We start from the raw sequence: 16,405 nt of genomic DNA, 5'->3' as shown, positions 1-16,405 counted from the left end.
AAGAGAGAGAGAGAGCGAAAGATGGGGAGAGTAAGAGAGAGTTTTTACAGTAGAGTATAATGGGAGCAATAGAAATGTTAACAGTGAGCCAGAGAACACAGTAAAGGAGTAGTTATTGCATTACTCAGGGCCAAAGAATCAAGAGAATCTCATTCAGAAAAACATTGAGACCTACGCTGGTTTGGTAGCCGGAAGGGTCGCTGTGGAGACTGTTCTCGTCTGGGAGGGTGGGGCCCGGGCAGCTGTAGAAAGGGGGAGGGGGTTGGTTGGTGGAAGGAGGAGATGGAGATGTATTTTACATTATGAAGGTACGGAAAGAGAGGAGGGGTTGGGGGGAAAAAGACGGAGAGAGAGATCACACTCACGGTCGAGCGGAGATTGACTTGGGGCGGTCCGGGCCCTGGTCGCTGGGGGGGGACGGGTGGTTGGTTGTTGGGCACCTTCACTGACACCCCACGATTCCGAGTATTATCTACACACGTGCGCACACACACGCACACACACACACACACACACACAGAAAAACACACTGAAACATGAACACTATCTATCTATCTATCTCTCTATCTATCCCCCATCACGCAATCACGCTACCTATGTAGTCACTGTCCCCCAGGGGCTTGGCGGGGCATATCTGACGGGGCAGTTCGTCGGGGGGCTCGGACGGCGGGGGCTCGTAGTCGTTGTCACTGTCCCCACCTCCCTGTTGGGGGTCCTCCTCGGCCGGGGACTCGTAGTCCCCCCCGCTGCCCTCACCACCGCCGGAGTCCGGACTCTCGTAGTCGTCGTCGCTTTGATCCTGGAGAATTTAAAAAAAAATAAAACAACAGCATGGCATTCAGCCTGAACTGCTTCAGCTCATATGAGCCTAATTAGCCTAGTCTCCTGATTTTTAATTAGCTAAAAGAAATGGTTCTTGCCCTCTCCACCTCAGCCGATGTGTGGTGAGCCAAAATGGCTGCCGTGCGTCACCCAGGCTGGTGCTACACAATAGTGGTGGTTGAGGCGACTTTGCCCCAATCACTGTAAAGCGCTTTTTGAGTGTGAGACGCTGTATAAATGCTGTATAAATGCAATTTATTATTATTATTATTATTATTATTATTATTTAACTAAAAACATATATAATTTGTATTTTAAATCATGTTGAGTTTTTGAGTTTGATTCGATAAATGCCTAAATCAGAGGTCTGCAACCCTGGTTCTGGAGATGCACAAGGCGTCCTGGTTTTTATTTTCACATTAAAATCAGCAGCAAATTCAGTCTCTGGAAACCAGAGAAATTAGTGGCTTAATTGATTTTAATTGATCAACTAAGCGCTGAATGACAATGGCTCTCTAGGACCAGGGCTGGGCACCCCAGCAGTCCCTGTGGCTCTCCAGTATGTTTTCAGATGTTAAAGTCAAAAGTATTTTTCTCTTTAAGATTAATTGGCTCGATTGTGGATATCGTGTGAAGTTCTGAAAGCAGAACAATCACTAAATTTTCAGGAACAACTCAACTGAAATATCTGTGCAGGCATTTTACTCATTCAAACAGACTACTTCGCCTTTGTGACACCCATGGACACTGGTTATGACCATGAGAGGATATAAGATGTGACAAACCAAGGCGGGAGACAGATTTAACAGACAGACACGACGGACTGACTCACAAACTCTTCCGAATCCCAGCCAACATCCTCTGGAACAGCGACTATAAATAGACAGAAGTGCAAAATGAAGCAGACCCACATTTACATTCCATCCAGTCAGTAGTTCCTTGATGACCATTCGTCTACAACGGCAGTATGGAAATGCAAGCTACTGTACCTGGTTCTGGGTACTTCTGCACCGTTCTGTTGAAGAAGCAGAAAACCACAGCCTTTATCATACACTCGGATCAAATTTTACATTTGTGGCTTTGTACTCAAGTGATTTGCACTGAAATTGTTAGGTCATGGAATAATTAACAATATTGATAATATGCGAGCACTGTCTGTTTTTTCTTCATAGTTCAGTTTACCTTTTTGGAAAGAATCCCCTCTTTTCTTCTTTCTTATTAATTTCCTTGCAGATTTTAGAGATGAGCCTACAGCAAGGAAAGCAAATATGTGTTATATAATGCTTTATGAGAGTCATACATTTGTATGCTGTGTGTTAGTGCCTGTTTAGAAGCTCCTCCCTCTATTTACTAACAAAATATGTCATAGTAAAGTTTATGCCATTCATGCAAAAGTTAAAGCTAAAAATACAAGTACAAATGTATTTGAATATATATCTGAATTCCAAATTCTGGGACACAGCATGTATTAGATACAGCCTATGTTATTGCTACTGCAATGTATGTAGATTTATAAATAAATCGTATTTTTTCCCCACTGATGTTATAAAATGTTTCATGTAGGTAACTGTAATTTCTGTTTGAAAGTAGCCGCATTTTCAAGCGTCTTTCGTGCATGCAATGCATTTTGACATGTAAGTTTACATTTCAAAAATTTTAAATGTCATATTTTGCAATAGCATGTAATTCATAACTTTTCACGGGGGTTCATGCTACCAGTAGCATTAGATTGTTTTGATCAGGTGTTCATAGCATATCACATGTTCGCTGTCAAGAGTCATGATTGGTGAGTTAGGATTGTCTATAGCCTTGGATTTCTGCTCTGACAGGATGTGGTAAAAACGTACCAGAACTGCCCTGTTTTGTATGCACCCCCTCTCCACATTTCTCTCTCTCGCGCTCGCTCTTTCTAAAATTAGCTTACAGAACCTCACCGTTGAAACATACCCTTCCATTCCTACACATGTACATCTGAGGATTAGCATTTGTTTAGTCTCTCAGTCTTTGTTTTTAGATTGTTTTTCAAGATTACATTTTTTTTCCACGATTACATGAAACATTGTATTGCAAACAAGCAGGGCCATAGCTGCGCACAAACCATGTTAAATGTATACACATTAAATCCCTGGCTTTACAAATACAGATGGGGAATAGTGTGAAATTGCAACCATGGTTTTGGGCTTGTGTTCACTGCTGCAACAAATTAGCAACACTTTACAATTAGGTCCCATGAATTAGAATTAACTAATGTAGTTGGTAATATGAATTAGTGGTGTATAAATACATTAATTAAGCATTAAACATCTAGTTAGTAATTAACAAATTAACTAATCTATTAGTTACATGATTATTTATATATTATCAAAACATAAGTTAAACTTATCATTACTTAACCATTAACAAATACATGAACTGTTTTTGTAATCCCAACATGCACTGACATTAACTAATGTGGTTGTTAACATGAATTAATGATATACAAATACTTAAACAAAGCTTTACAGATGAATTTTTAATTAATGTGACCTTATTGTAAAGTGTTACCATTAAATCTTCCAGGTTCCCTCACTTTAGCTCTAAAGCATCACTGATCACTTGTGGCCCCTGCTTCATACTCTAGGGTTATATTCAAAGAGCCAGATCCATTGCAAGGCACACACACACACACACACCGTTCACTCATAGACACATAACAACAGGCAATTAAATCCACCAATCTGCCTAACCTGGGTGGAAACCCACAGGAACAAAGGGAGTACAAGCGAATCCCACACACATAGGCCCCCAGCTGGGATTCGAACCCGGGACCTTTTTGCTATTAGGCAACACTGCAATACATTGCATCACAGTGCCCCCCCGAGAAAGTTCGTCAGCCGCCCCATACCATCTTCACCTTCTATAGATTTTAGCAGAAGAGGCTCAGATTTCAAATGCCAGTATTGACTGGAGGAATTCTCATGCTATTCAACTTTGCACTGACAAAGTTACTTAGATAAGTGCATGAACTGTAATTGACTTTTAAAGGATAACACCACTAATTTTAATTTCTTTCAGCATCGTTTACATGTGCTATGAATACTCAATACACTCAATTTATCCAACAAGCAATTATTGTCCATCTAGCCAACGGCAATATACCGGAAGTCACAGAACTCCAATGTACCTATCCAAAAAAGTATTTGAGTAAGTTAAAGAGACGTACAGTTGCTTTGGTCAGTATAGTTCACCATTACAAAGAACCTGGCCATGGTACTTTTTACTGAAACAACTTCATAAAATGACAACAATTGCTTTTATGATAAGGGGAAAGCAGCTCAGTGCAGCACCAAAATACTAAAAATAGTTCTTTTAAAACGAACAATTTTCTCTGTTTTTAAGTACATTTGATAAAAACTACATTGGCGATGTTTTATGTGATAATAGGTTGCATTTCCTGAAAATGAAAATATGTCTTTCTGAGCTGTATTTAATGACTTCAGTGCACAACTGAAATTAACGGCCCTCCAAAACTATGGCAGCAGTGTTTGTTTGGCAAATTTGTTATTTTTTCAATATACTTAAGGCCTTTGAATTTGACATCCAAAGGTGAATATTGGTAAAACACATATGCATGGAAATACCATGAAATAAAATCTGATTGTCTATGCTTTTGTCTTATATGAATCTTTTGATCTCTTAAATGCCTTAAGTATACAGCAAAAATAACGCAATTCACTCTACAGTTACCATGCTATGGAGACCGCTGTGTCAGTGACACCTGATTGCATTTGACGTTCCTGATGCACTGTTGTTACCAAGGAATATTGAGTGTGACTCACGGGGTGTGGATTTTGGGAAATTTCTGAACGTCGTTGTCCGTCATGCTCTGGAAAGAAAGGAGAAGAGCGTGCTGTTTAGCGCCTGTATTCCTGCCCACGAGCATCTCAGGAAGAGTCACACACACCACACAGTTTATTATAAAATAAGAATGGATTTTTTTCAAATGTTAAGTCCCTCACTCTCTCTTCCTCACAGCCCCACCCTTCCTTCCTTCCTTTCTTTCTTTCCGGCAGTCATTAATATTAAACAAATTTCTGAGACGATACTAGTTGTCTTGCCAAGTAGCACAAGTCAACTGGCACGCTACGAAAACCAACCTGTCCTTTGCCTTGCTTCTCTCTCTCTTTCAATTTCAATTGCAATTTCAAAGTGCTTTATTGGCATGACAAATATAGGCACTTGTGTTGCCAAAGCAGTGGTTACAACATACAACTATATACAATGAATCCGAGAATGTGAATTTGTTATATAAAAAATATAAAAATATATACAGAAATATCAGTAAGTGATGTTAGGTGTGTGTGTGTGTCTGTCTGACTATCTGTGTGTTGTGTGCATGAGTGAATATGTGTCTGCTTGTACGCGTGTATGCTGTGTGTAAATGTGTGCATGAGGTGGTCACACATTGTCCCTCAGAGAATGGCAAGAGAACATAAATTGTGCTGCTAGTATGCAGCAACCTTTTTCTTCTCCTAATAGGAAGGGTAATCTATCGTCATTGGGTATATCATCGAATTGTGGACATTTCTGGATCAATTTTTGGTAGAATTTTTGGCGAATTTGGTCACATTTGATGCATTCCATCAGGAAGTGTTTTTCTGTTTCAATTTTCTCTCTGTCTGTCTGTCTGTCTGTCTGTCAGTCTCTCTCTCTCTCTCTCTCTCTCCCTCCCCCTCTTGCTCTTTTTCTCTCTCTCTCTGTCTCTCTCTCTCTGTGGAGATGAGCAGGAACTGTTTAGGGTGGGGGAGGGGGGGGAGGGTGTGTTGGTTAGGGTTAGCACTTCCTCAGTGACTGGCTACCCAAAGCATCATGGGTCTGGCCACGATTCATTGTGCTTCCTATTTGTGGCATTCTGACTTGCATGCTACACCATCGAGAGTCCTGATTGGTTCAGAACATTCTGTCTGCCAGCACAACTAAAGCCAAATACCACTCATGTTATGAATTACTATTATTACTGTTACTTCATTCCAATGAAAGTAATTATTTACAAGACTTTCTATATGGCTGTACACTGATACTATACAATCATACTGTAAGAATTTACAGTGTTTTACATGTAGGCCTATACCTTTCCAAAACCGTGACCTATTTCAAACTGTATATTCAACCTGTTGAATGATTTTCTTTTAATATTTTTTTAAATGTTGAAAAAGCCTATTGAATTTAAGTTAGAATACACAGTCATTTTCAGATGTTGCTCCTCATTTTGGTCATTGATACCATGCATAATTAGCTTAACTGGAATCATGAGTCCTTTACAATGCCCACCACCACGTCCAATCAGCTCTGATTACACTTTTTGCAGAACAAACCCAGTGAAGTGTGTTTACTCACACTTGGCAAATAGAATAGTAAAATAAAGAAATGTACTATGTGTTCAAAATGTGCTACATAAGCAAAGTTTATTATTATTATTATTATTATTATTATTATTATAAGATGAGTCCTGATTTGTGTGATTTTAAAGCCGGAGGGTGTCATGGAAACTATTTTAACCTCAGTTCTTTCCGTGAATTCACATTTACTGTAGAAGTGGGGGGGGGATGTCAGCCAACAGCAACAGTGAAAACAATACAATTTTCACAATTTTTTGGCTGGATACAAAAAAGAGCGCACAACACTGTGAGGTATCTGAAGGTGTACAGTAGCTTGTCTGAAATAAGTGCCTTAGCAGGTGTCATTCACAAATTCAATTAAATTCAATTCTATTTATTTTGTATAGCACAGAACTGTCACAAAGACACTTTACAGAGAAACAGAAGGAAATTGGGCAGAAAACCAGGCCTGAATCCCCAAAAAAGCAAAGCAAGCGAGGTAAAAACTCCCCAGTGGAGGACAAAAAAATTCACCTGGGAACAAACCTGGCAACAGAAGCAGAGTCCATCCCGCACTGGCCATCTCAGATTAAAGTTAAGGTTAAAGTGGATGATAACAATGACAGAGACGTCAACTCACCAGGAACCTTCGCCCATTCATTCCGCACTTCATGATGACCTTGTCACAGCCACCCAGGTCCATCTGGAAACATAAGGTGAATGTGATGTGCTGGATGAAAGCTGTTGAGTGCTGTTTGTCAAGCAGTAGGAGAACCTTTACAAGAACCTGTCTGTTGTGCGGTCAAGACAGCAGAAGACACTCTTTATTGACTTATTAGTTCATTTATTAGTTTATTCTTATCTCTAATCTCATTTGACTGGCACTTCCTTTCAAATGACCATCTCATTTTTTCTTTTGAATTTTTACGTCAGTGTTCTAAAACTTCATTGCTGTCATTTACCAGTAGTGATTGTTCCATCAGCATTAGAATGTTCAGTTAAGTACATACTAATCACATGGTTAAAGGATTAACCAAAGAGTTATCATTTCAAGCAACTGAGTGCTTTGGGCCAACAGCCAGTTGAAATTAATCCAAAAACTGTTACCTTTCTCTGTAAGGGCTTGAGCAGAAACCAACAGGAGCCATATTTTAAATTGTAATTACAACTATAATCCCTAAGCAATGCCAAAATATCTAACATTGATTACATTAACATTAACATATTACATTAAGTTATTGATATATACCCCTCTCTCTCTCTTTTCTCTATCTATTCTCTCTTTTCTGCCTGTGGTTAGTTTGTTAATTGTTTTTCTCTTTATGTTGCTTGTATATTATTTTTATTTTGAAGAACAGTAATTTCTGTGGTTGAACAATGTCCCAATAAAATGAGTTTTTAAATCTCAAATCTCTCTCTCTCTCTCTCTCTCCCCCCTTCTGTGTCTTCCCTGGACATGAAGCATGGCACGAAGGTATAACACCTGGTCCACGTGCAGGTTCTGGTTCACGATCAGACACAAGTAGATCCAGTCCACCACCTCAGTGTTGAGACTGGATGCAACTTGTAAAATTCCAAGACAACTGATTGTAAATGTTCTAAAACTGCACTTGGGGATTTGACAAAGTGGGTTTTTTGAGACCCCAGGCAACGACTTCAGTTGCTCTGCAACTAACCAGTTCACACCGCTGCAATTTTCTCTGCAACATTCTAAAACCGTTTCGTCTCGTTGCGAATCATTGATCTGAACTTAGCCTTAGACTCCCAGCTACAGCAGGAGCAGCTCTGTCCATCTGCAGTGGGTCATAACAGCACAAGTGACCACCCGGGGGGAACGTCCAGCTTGATTCCAGCCTGGTTTTAAACTGGTCTGGCCTGGGTTTAAGCTGGTCTGGCCTGGTTTTAAGCTGGTCTGGCCTGGGTTTAAGCTGGTCTGGCCTGGTTTTAAGCAGGACCAGCCTGGTTTTAAGCTGGTCTAGCCTGGGTTTAAGCTGGACCAGCCTGGTTTTAAGCTGCGTTAAACTGGTTGTAATATGCGTTCTAAGGTTAAAAAAGAACTAAGGGTACCAAAAGGCTCTATGAAAGGTAAAATGCAGATGATGCTAAAAGTAATCCTAAATGTTTCTTTCAATACTGCAATAGGAAAAGAAAAGTTAAAGAGGAAGTTAAGGGCATTAAAAATAATGAAGGAGCACTTCTTTCTAAAAATAAGGATATTGCTGACGCCCCAAATAGCTACTTTGTTGAGAGTTTCACCAGAGAAGAGGTTACTAATTGGCCGGAGGGCGTATTCAATACTCAGATACTCAGACTTGGTATGTCTTGGCAGATAGGGGATATAGAAGTATTAGGTAAATTAGATAAACTAAAGACAAATAAAGCAGCAGACCCTGATGGCATATACCCAAGGGTACTAAAGGAGTTAAGGGAGATAATTTTTAAACCACTGGCAAGTATTTTTAGACTGTCTTTAAAAACTGGAGAAATACCGAATGACTGGAAACAGGGTATTGTAATACCAATATATAAGAAAGGGGACCGTACTGATCCAGGAAACTTTTTAACTTGCATCACATGCAAAATACTCGAATCATTAGAGACAAACTAGAATTATTTCTTGAAAATAACAACATCCTAAGGGATAGCCAACATGGTTTCTGCAAGGGAAGGTCATGCCTGACAAAACCTGACCATTTCTTACTTTTAAAGGAGAAGCTAGCCAACGTTGTCTGGATGGGGGCAAGGCTTATGATATTATAATAATTTAGGTTGATCCAAAATGCGCCCTTTTCGATAAGGTGCCACATGACAAACTCATTATCAAAATGAGGACAGTAGGAATTACAGGAGGCATTTCAGAGTGGGTTTGGAACTGGTTAAGGGATAGAACACAAAGGGTAGTAGTAGGAGGAATATTATCTGAGCAGGGTATTGTGGGAAGTGGAGTTCCACTGGGATCGGTGCTGGGTCCACTGCTCTTCCTCATTTACATAAATGACCTTGACACGGACATTGAAAGTACACTGGTTAAATTTGCAGATGATACAAAACTGGGAGGTTTAGCCAACAGTTTGGAATCTACTAAAGTAATCCAAGAAGATTTAAACATAATCCAGAAGTGGGCAGAAACCTGGCAAATGAAATTCAATATATCTAAATGTAAAGTTCTACATGTGGGGAATAAAAACATAGGGCAGGATTACTTTATGGGTGGTACAAAATTAGAATGTGCACATGTAGAAAAAGACTTGGGAATTATAGTTGATCAAAGCCAGAGTCTGGTCAATGTGCTGTAGCAGTAAAAAAAAAGCCAACAGGATGCTGGGATACATAGCCAGGAGTATTGAGTATAAATCTAAGGAGATCATACTCACCCTCTACAATTCCCTTGTCAGACCACACTTAGAGTATTGAGTGCAGTTCTGGGGACTACAAGAAAGATATAGAGCCGCTGGAAAAGGTCCGAAGACGGACAACCGGATTGATTCCGGGTATAAAAGATAAGTGTTATGAGGAAAGGCTTGAGATGCTTGGACTTTTCAAGCTTAGTAAAAGGAGACTTAGGGGTGATTTGATTGAGACTTTTACATTTATTAAGGGGATTAACAAAGTGAACTACAGGAAATTATTCAAGTTGAGTTCAGTCAGCAGAACGAGGGGACATAAATGAAAACTGGCATAGGGTAAATTTCACACAGACGTTAGGCAATATTTTTTCACACAGAGAGTGGTCAATGTGTGGAATAGCTTGCCTGGACATGTAGTGGAGGCAGAAACACTGGGGGTATTCAAGGCCCGGCTTGATACAGTGCCAGATACTATTTCGCTTTTAGGCAAACTAAGCATTAAGTACAGTTTAGTGGTAGGAATAGACGAGCAGTGTTGGGCTGAATGGCCTGTTCTCGTCTTACATTATATTATGTTATGTTATGTTAAGCTGGACCAGCCTGGTTTAAAGCTGGTCTGGTCAAGCTTGCACCATGATGATTGAGATAGCTACCATGCTGGCAAGATCATGCCCAGCTGATGAGCCAGCTTGGTATGGACAACAAACTGTCACCAAATTCCAGATGATATCTAGCTGGAGCAGAAACTGGTCTCAACTGGATTCCATTTTAGGCTGGTAGCTATGATTTCCACCAGGGGGGAGCTGAGACAGACCCAGCCCAGAGACCTTGACAGGGGGAAAAAAACAAAAACAGAAGATGCCTCATAACCCTTACCTTCCTCAGGTAGTCTGCCAGCTGTGGAGGGTTCCAGCTCATCACCTCCGCCTTGGATGGCACGCTGTCGAAGCTCATGTTGCTCCCTGGTCGTTCTCCGCTCGAGCCCGACAGAGAAGGCCCCCGCGTGGGGAGAAAAAAAAGAGAGAGAGACGAAAAGGAAACGTACCGCGGCGAAAGCTAAAGAGTGCCTGGCAGTGGCGGCGCTCTCTCTGCTCATTTACTCCCGCCTGGTCGCGCTCGACACCAAGGCCTCGAAGAAAATGGCTCCCCGTGCCCGGCCGCTATGCTCCCCAGTCTGCTCTCGATCCCGCTGCGAGCTAAGGAAGTGCGGGGCCCAGCTGGCGTTCGCGGTAAGGAGACGAGAGGAGGGGCTTTAGGTCCGTGCGCCACAGAGGCTAGGATGATGTTACGCCACCGCAGGCATTGAAAACGACCGAGAGGCGATGACGAAAAGGGAGAGGCGGCTTGCTGATAGCTAGCGGCGCTAAATGCTTCCTCTTGCTAAATCACGTCTGGTGCGAAGGTACGGGGGCCCTCTGAAAGCAAGGCGAGGCGGTCAGGAACGCTTCCAGAAAAACGGGCCGGGATAATCCAAATCCTGAAAGTGCACCCCAACCTCCCTCCCACCCTCCTCGATACCCCCCTAATCCACTGACAAACAAAAAAATAAACAACGTGAAAATGAAAAATTCGTTCAGAAGGCAAGAAAGTAAGACAAGGCACAGGCCACTGAGCGCTCTGAAGAGACTGAGAAAAAGAAAAAAAGAACAACCAAAATAAAATAACTTCCTCCTGCGCTTCCTGTTCACCACTGCAGAGCCAAAAAGGGGAAGTACAGTGGCTGTGAGCAGAAATCACATTAAACGCCATGAGTGTCGTTGCTGAGCACGGAGACTCACAAAATTTCCAAAAGATTCCATCTACACTGAAACTCATGCTTCTTACTGTTGACATAATACAGGCCACCTGTACCTACAGAAGGCCATCGGGCCCTGATCATCTTTCAAAGAGAAACGTTTTTGTATTTTGCTGCTTGTGCATGTTTATCTTTTGAAGACTGGGCGAGTCCTGTTCTGTCGCCTGTACAAGACACGAGTCTCTCGTCCAAACCTCAAGAACCACATGTTCACATGTCCACTGTGCCAAAACCTACACTACAAGGGGCGTTCAATAATAATAAAATAAGTCATATATTTGAAAATATTTTCACTGCAATATGTTCTTGCCATCCAAGACACTTGTATGAACTGTACAGCAGTGCAGCGAACAGCAATACGATACCCCCCCATGACCCTGACCAGGTATAAGTGCTTTAGAAAACGGATGCATGGTTGGATGTTTCACTCACACAGAATAAAAGAATGGACAGGGGCAGATCAGCTTAACACGTTCAAGACAAGGCTTTTCGTCCTTACGACCTGTCTCAGGGAGAATACCCAGCATGCACAATATTTCTTTGACTGCGACTGACAAGAGTAGAATCATTTAGTTTTTTGAATGTTTTACCCAGAGGTTCCCAAAGCCCAAATGAATGTTCACAATTTTGCATGCCCCCAACATCCCACCCACGCACATACTTCCTGCCTAACAGCACCCTTTAGCTGTGACTATACTGGCGATATCCCACCAGCCCCTCGAGCCTCACTGCTTTATTATAGCTGGATCGTTCTGATGTTCCACATGCAGTGGCCTACATTCACACATTTTCAAGAGACAAAAAAATTACCCTTTTCTCCCAAAATGTTCAGGTGTCCCCACATGGGGTTGTGACCCACAGTTTAGAACCTCTGGTGTGATCGTTTCCTCTGTTCTCCCTCTTGGATTTACTAGATTTACTCGGATTGAGTTTACTGTCCTTACAACCAAACGTCTCTATTATTTTATCAATTGTATTCTTTACCGTCTTCACAATGTGTCTTATCCAGATTTCCCTGTGAAGTGGCCTTTGTAAATGTATTATTATTATTATTATTATTATTATTATTACTATTACTGGATTTGTTAGCAGTCCAACACAGATGTTTTCATATTATAACAGTCGTGACCGTCAGGTCACTTGCACTTGGAAGATAATTCCAATACAGTTGTGCCCCCACAAAATTGCAATGAGTACAGAAACCTGACAGCCAGATCTGAAACTCGGCAGTTGATTGATACTCCCACAGAGACAAAATCTTTCCTTTTCTTCAGCCTAGTGGTGTCTCCTCACCTGTAGAAAAAGGTACGGCTGGCTAAAAATGGGAGATTGACATTGTGCAAAAAGGGCCCCAGTGTAGCACTTAGAGAGAATGCTGTATTTGTGTTCAAACCACAGCAAGATCACATGAAGAGTTACAGCCAGTTCGCTTTGGTTTCACACACTGCAGAATGTAAAAGCTGAACTTCGAGCCCTCTCATACGTCCTGTCCAAATTTACTTCGTTACGTTATTTCTGTGGCCTATTCTGGTCAAAAGCTGTTTGAGGGTTATCTAGGGTCACATAAAACAAGAATACAGGCCAGATTTAAAATGGTGACTGTTTTTGAACACAATTCAGTTCATGTAATTTAAATGGTAAATGGACTGCATTTATATAGCGCTTTTATCCAAAGCACTTTACAATTGATGCCTCTCATTTGCCAGAGCAGTTAGGGGTTAGGTGTCTTGCTCAAGGACACTTTGACACGCCCAGGGCGGGGTTTGAACCGGCAACCCTCCGACTGCCAGACAATCGGTCTTACCTCCTGAGCTATGTCGCCCCATTTATTTAATCTGATCAATAAAGTTTTGAGTATGCCAATGTTCTAGTATGGTAATCAATGGGAAGTTAATACAGTACTACGTTTTTTTTTCACATTGTTTAAATTTTGCCAGTGAGTCTTCTGCTGTTGATTTATTTTGAGGCAATGGGCAAGTCTCTTGTTTAATCAAAGTGTGTGTTTTGATCATGGCTGATGAGGCACTATTTTGGTAGGGGGACACAGATTACATATATATTAACTGCAATTTTTGTGTATTTGGATGAAACTGATGCATAAAATGCTTGTGATAACAACAAAGTATGTTCAATATGTGTTAAGTAAAGGGGTGCAATATGATTCAAATGATCTCAGCAAATGTGTCAAGCAATACATGTTGTCATAAATATAAATTATAACCCCATTTTAGGTCATCTCAATACTTCAGCCCATTAGAGAGAGGTAGCAATTTGAGTAAAAATAAATAGATTATAATGTACAGTATGTGTTGGCATCCATATTACATAAGGAGGCAGGTAATGCATTAAACATGCTTTCTCTTGCATTTGGGGTATTTTTTCATATTGTCTCAAAGATAAATAGATATGCATAGATGGTGCATAATTACAGTTGAGCGAAAGTGGAATTATTTTGCATGGGGACCTAAATTACACATTTTTGAACTCCCACAGCGGGAAAGTTTATGACATCATGTACCGCGAAATGCACTGCCTCCACGGCAACTGCCTCTGGTTGCCACAACAACAACAAAAGAGAGAAACTTAATAAATCATGATCAGTTGAGAGGCTGGTAACTAGCTAGCTGTCCTACTGCTACAAATGAACTTGAGAAGCATTTAGTGAAGTGAAGGAATTTAAAGTTTAAAAATAGTACTTTTTTGATGGCAGTGTTGTCACGGGAACGCACAAGCTTCCTGGCACACGCCCACACGCAGCATGAAGGCCTGCAGGTTTGCTGCTTGAGCTTGCATGGTGGTACAGCGCAGAGAGACATCTCTGCACAGCTGAAGAGTTTCCACTTCCTGGAGACTGTTGCCGTACATGTTTGTATTGCAGCATAGTTGACCTTTCTCAGGTTACACAAGATCTAAGGAGGGAGATAGGGGTTTGTGTGTTTTATGAATAAAATGTGCAGCCATGGAAAAGTATATGAGACGGTAAACAGGCTGAATACTCTGGGTTATTATTTTTATATTTCTTTGTTGCAACTGAGCAAATAAGAGAAAAAATTATACCTACCTAAAGTGCACCTACCAAAAAAACGTGAAATGTGTTTGAGGCATAAATGCGTACTTGGTCAAGAAGTTACCACCTTCAAAAAAACTGAGGTGGGAAAAAAACAGAAATGAGCTGAAGAGCTGAAGAGTTTCGAGGGATTGTGAGGTACAGCGGGACTGTGGGTCAGCTTTGCTTCCCTTCCTGTTAAACAACGCATGAGTTTCACTTCCAGTTCGAGTTTGAGTCCAAGCCCACGACTGCTGAGTCAGAGGATCTGACAGACAAAGAGGAGGACTAATTTTCTTACCGGCTCCCCTGTCCACTTCCATAAATTCAAGTGGGCCTCTCAGTGCTGTTCAGCCTAAACTAGAGTCAGACATTTTGATCAATATGACCCGACAGCAGGAATCCTAACCCAGTGATTTTAAAAACTTTTTAATCAGAATCCATCCATCCATCATCTATACTCGCTTATCCCTTGTCAGGGTCACGGGGGGGTGCTGGAGCCTATCCCAGCGTGCGCTGGGAGAGAGGCAGGAATACACCCTGAACAGTTCACCAGTCCATCACAGGGCAGTTTTAATCAGAATGCCCTCTAAAATTACAGATGAGAACCTGCCTGATTACCACCCCTCAGGGGACACATCTTCCATTTTCATAGCAAGTGTGTTAGTGCCGCAACCTAGTGGATGGAATGACATCTAAACCATGATGTCATATCATCATGCATCTACACAAGATGCAAATAGATACAACACTTTTTTCTGAAAGTAATTTGTGACATTTATATAATTAACGGAAGAAAAATGGGTACAAAATATTTTCACTTCCTGCCATCCGGGTGAATGGTTCTCACTCGTCCTGACCATGGAGCTTCTCCACCCCAGCTCCCCAGTGGCGGGACGAACTCCCCGTTGCTCTACAAACCACTCGGCCATTGCCCGTTTTGTGCCGTGGTCTGAAGACGCATCTCTTCTGACTGTGTTCATGTTACACTTGCATTTTCATTTAGCTTTTAACTTTACTGACTAACTTTACTAACTTTACTTAGCCTATGTTTACTGCATGAACTAGACTTGATGTTCATGGTTATGGATAACTGATACTTAAGAATTGTACCCAATCGAACTTGTGTTCTGTAGTAGTTCCAATGACCTTCGGTATATACTTATTGCACATCGGTTTGGATAAAGGGTCTGCCAAATAAAATGCAACGTAAAAGTACTTTGGGCCAACCTGAAATAAACTTACCAGAACATTAACAGGATTTTGTGTATCTTAGCCCCTTGACAACAGACATGGAGCTCCAGACTGCTGCATTCACTCAAAATTCCACAAAAATTTATGAAAAAAAAAAAAATATATATATATATATATATAGAGGCCCTGATAGTTCATCAGAAGTCCCTTTATGCAGAGATTGTGAAGGCTCTCAGGCTTTCCACCAGAGGGCACTGTCGCTGCCAAAACATGAACTAAAATGCAGACAAAAGCCCAGTGTGTTCGTCATTCTAAATCCCTCTAAATTACAATTAAGGTCTAAAGCACTGTGAAAAAGTATTTACCGATATTTAAAGATTTCCTCTTATTGCATATTTCTCACATTGAGTGAATTCAGAACTTTAGACAAAATGTAATATTAGACAAAGGGCAACTGAGCAAACACAGAAGACTTGCACTCAGGAGAAATAGTTAAGCAAACCTTTTAAATTAAACCACTATTTAACTAATGAAGAAACTATGTAGAGCAACACAGAACAATTCAGATACCTTATGTCAGAGATGAAAAGAGTTAAGGAAAGGCACAGAAGTTCTGTGCATCAACAAAAACCCGAAATGGGTCCTTCATCGCACATTCTCAACCTGATTACACCAACGGTATGGGAAGGTGCAAAATCATTTTCCAAGAAAATAATAATAATTTTAACTTGTGCCTGAAATTCACAGCCTTACCTTTTCAGTATATTACATCCACTAGGGGTTTCGCAACAATTAGCCACAATGAACCTGAATATCAGTAGGATCCAATGGCCTTTTTTGTTAC

The 16,405-nt window shown here is 41.0% G+C and overlaps 1 protein-coding gene across 2 annotated transcripts in view; it reads right to left on the bottom strand.

The window, feature by feature from the left end:
- LOC135263665 (lymphocyte cytosolic protein 2-like) overlaps positions 1–16,320 on the bottom strand; it is a 24,093-nt gene extending 7,773 nt beyond the window's left edge. For both annotated transcript variants that reach the window (XM_064351960.1, XM_064351958.1), the window contains exons 1-9: positions 10,403–16,320; positions 6,820–6,882; positions 4,641–4,687; positions 2,005–2,070; positions 1,812–1,837; positions 1,655–1,695; positions 595–799; positions 366–472; positions 176–242 (exon numbers count right to left, since the gene is read on the bottom strand). In XM_064351960.1, the coding sequence (XP_064208030.1) occupies positions 176–242; positions 366–472; positions 595–799; positions 1,655–1,695; positions 1,812–1,837; positions 2,005–2,070; positions 4,641–4,687; positions 6,820–6,882; positions 10,403–10,480 (700 nt within the window). In that variant the 5' untranslated portion in view covers positions 10,481–16,320. The remainder of the gene's footprint in view (positions 1–175; positions 243–365; positions 473–594; positions 800–1,654; positions 1,696–1,811; positions 1,838–2,004; positions 2,071–4,640; positions 4,688–6,819; positions 6,883–10,402) is intronic.
- Between the last annotated feature and the right edge of the window lie 85 nt (positions 16,321–16,405).

This window comes from Anguilla rostrata, chromosome 9, assembly GCF_018555375.3.
Source record: "Anguilla rostrata isolate EN2019 chromosome 9, ASM1855537v3, whole genome shotgun sequence".
Lineage (NCBI taxonomy): Eukaryota > Metazoa > Chordata > Actinopteri > Anguilliformes > Anguillidae > Anguilla > Anguilla rostrata.
The sequence above is the reverse complement of the archived record's forward strand: the minus strand, read 5'-3'. Positions and strand labels throughout refer to the sequence as shown.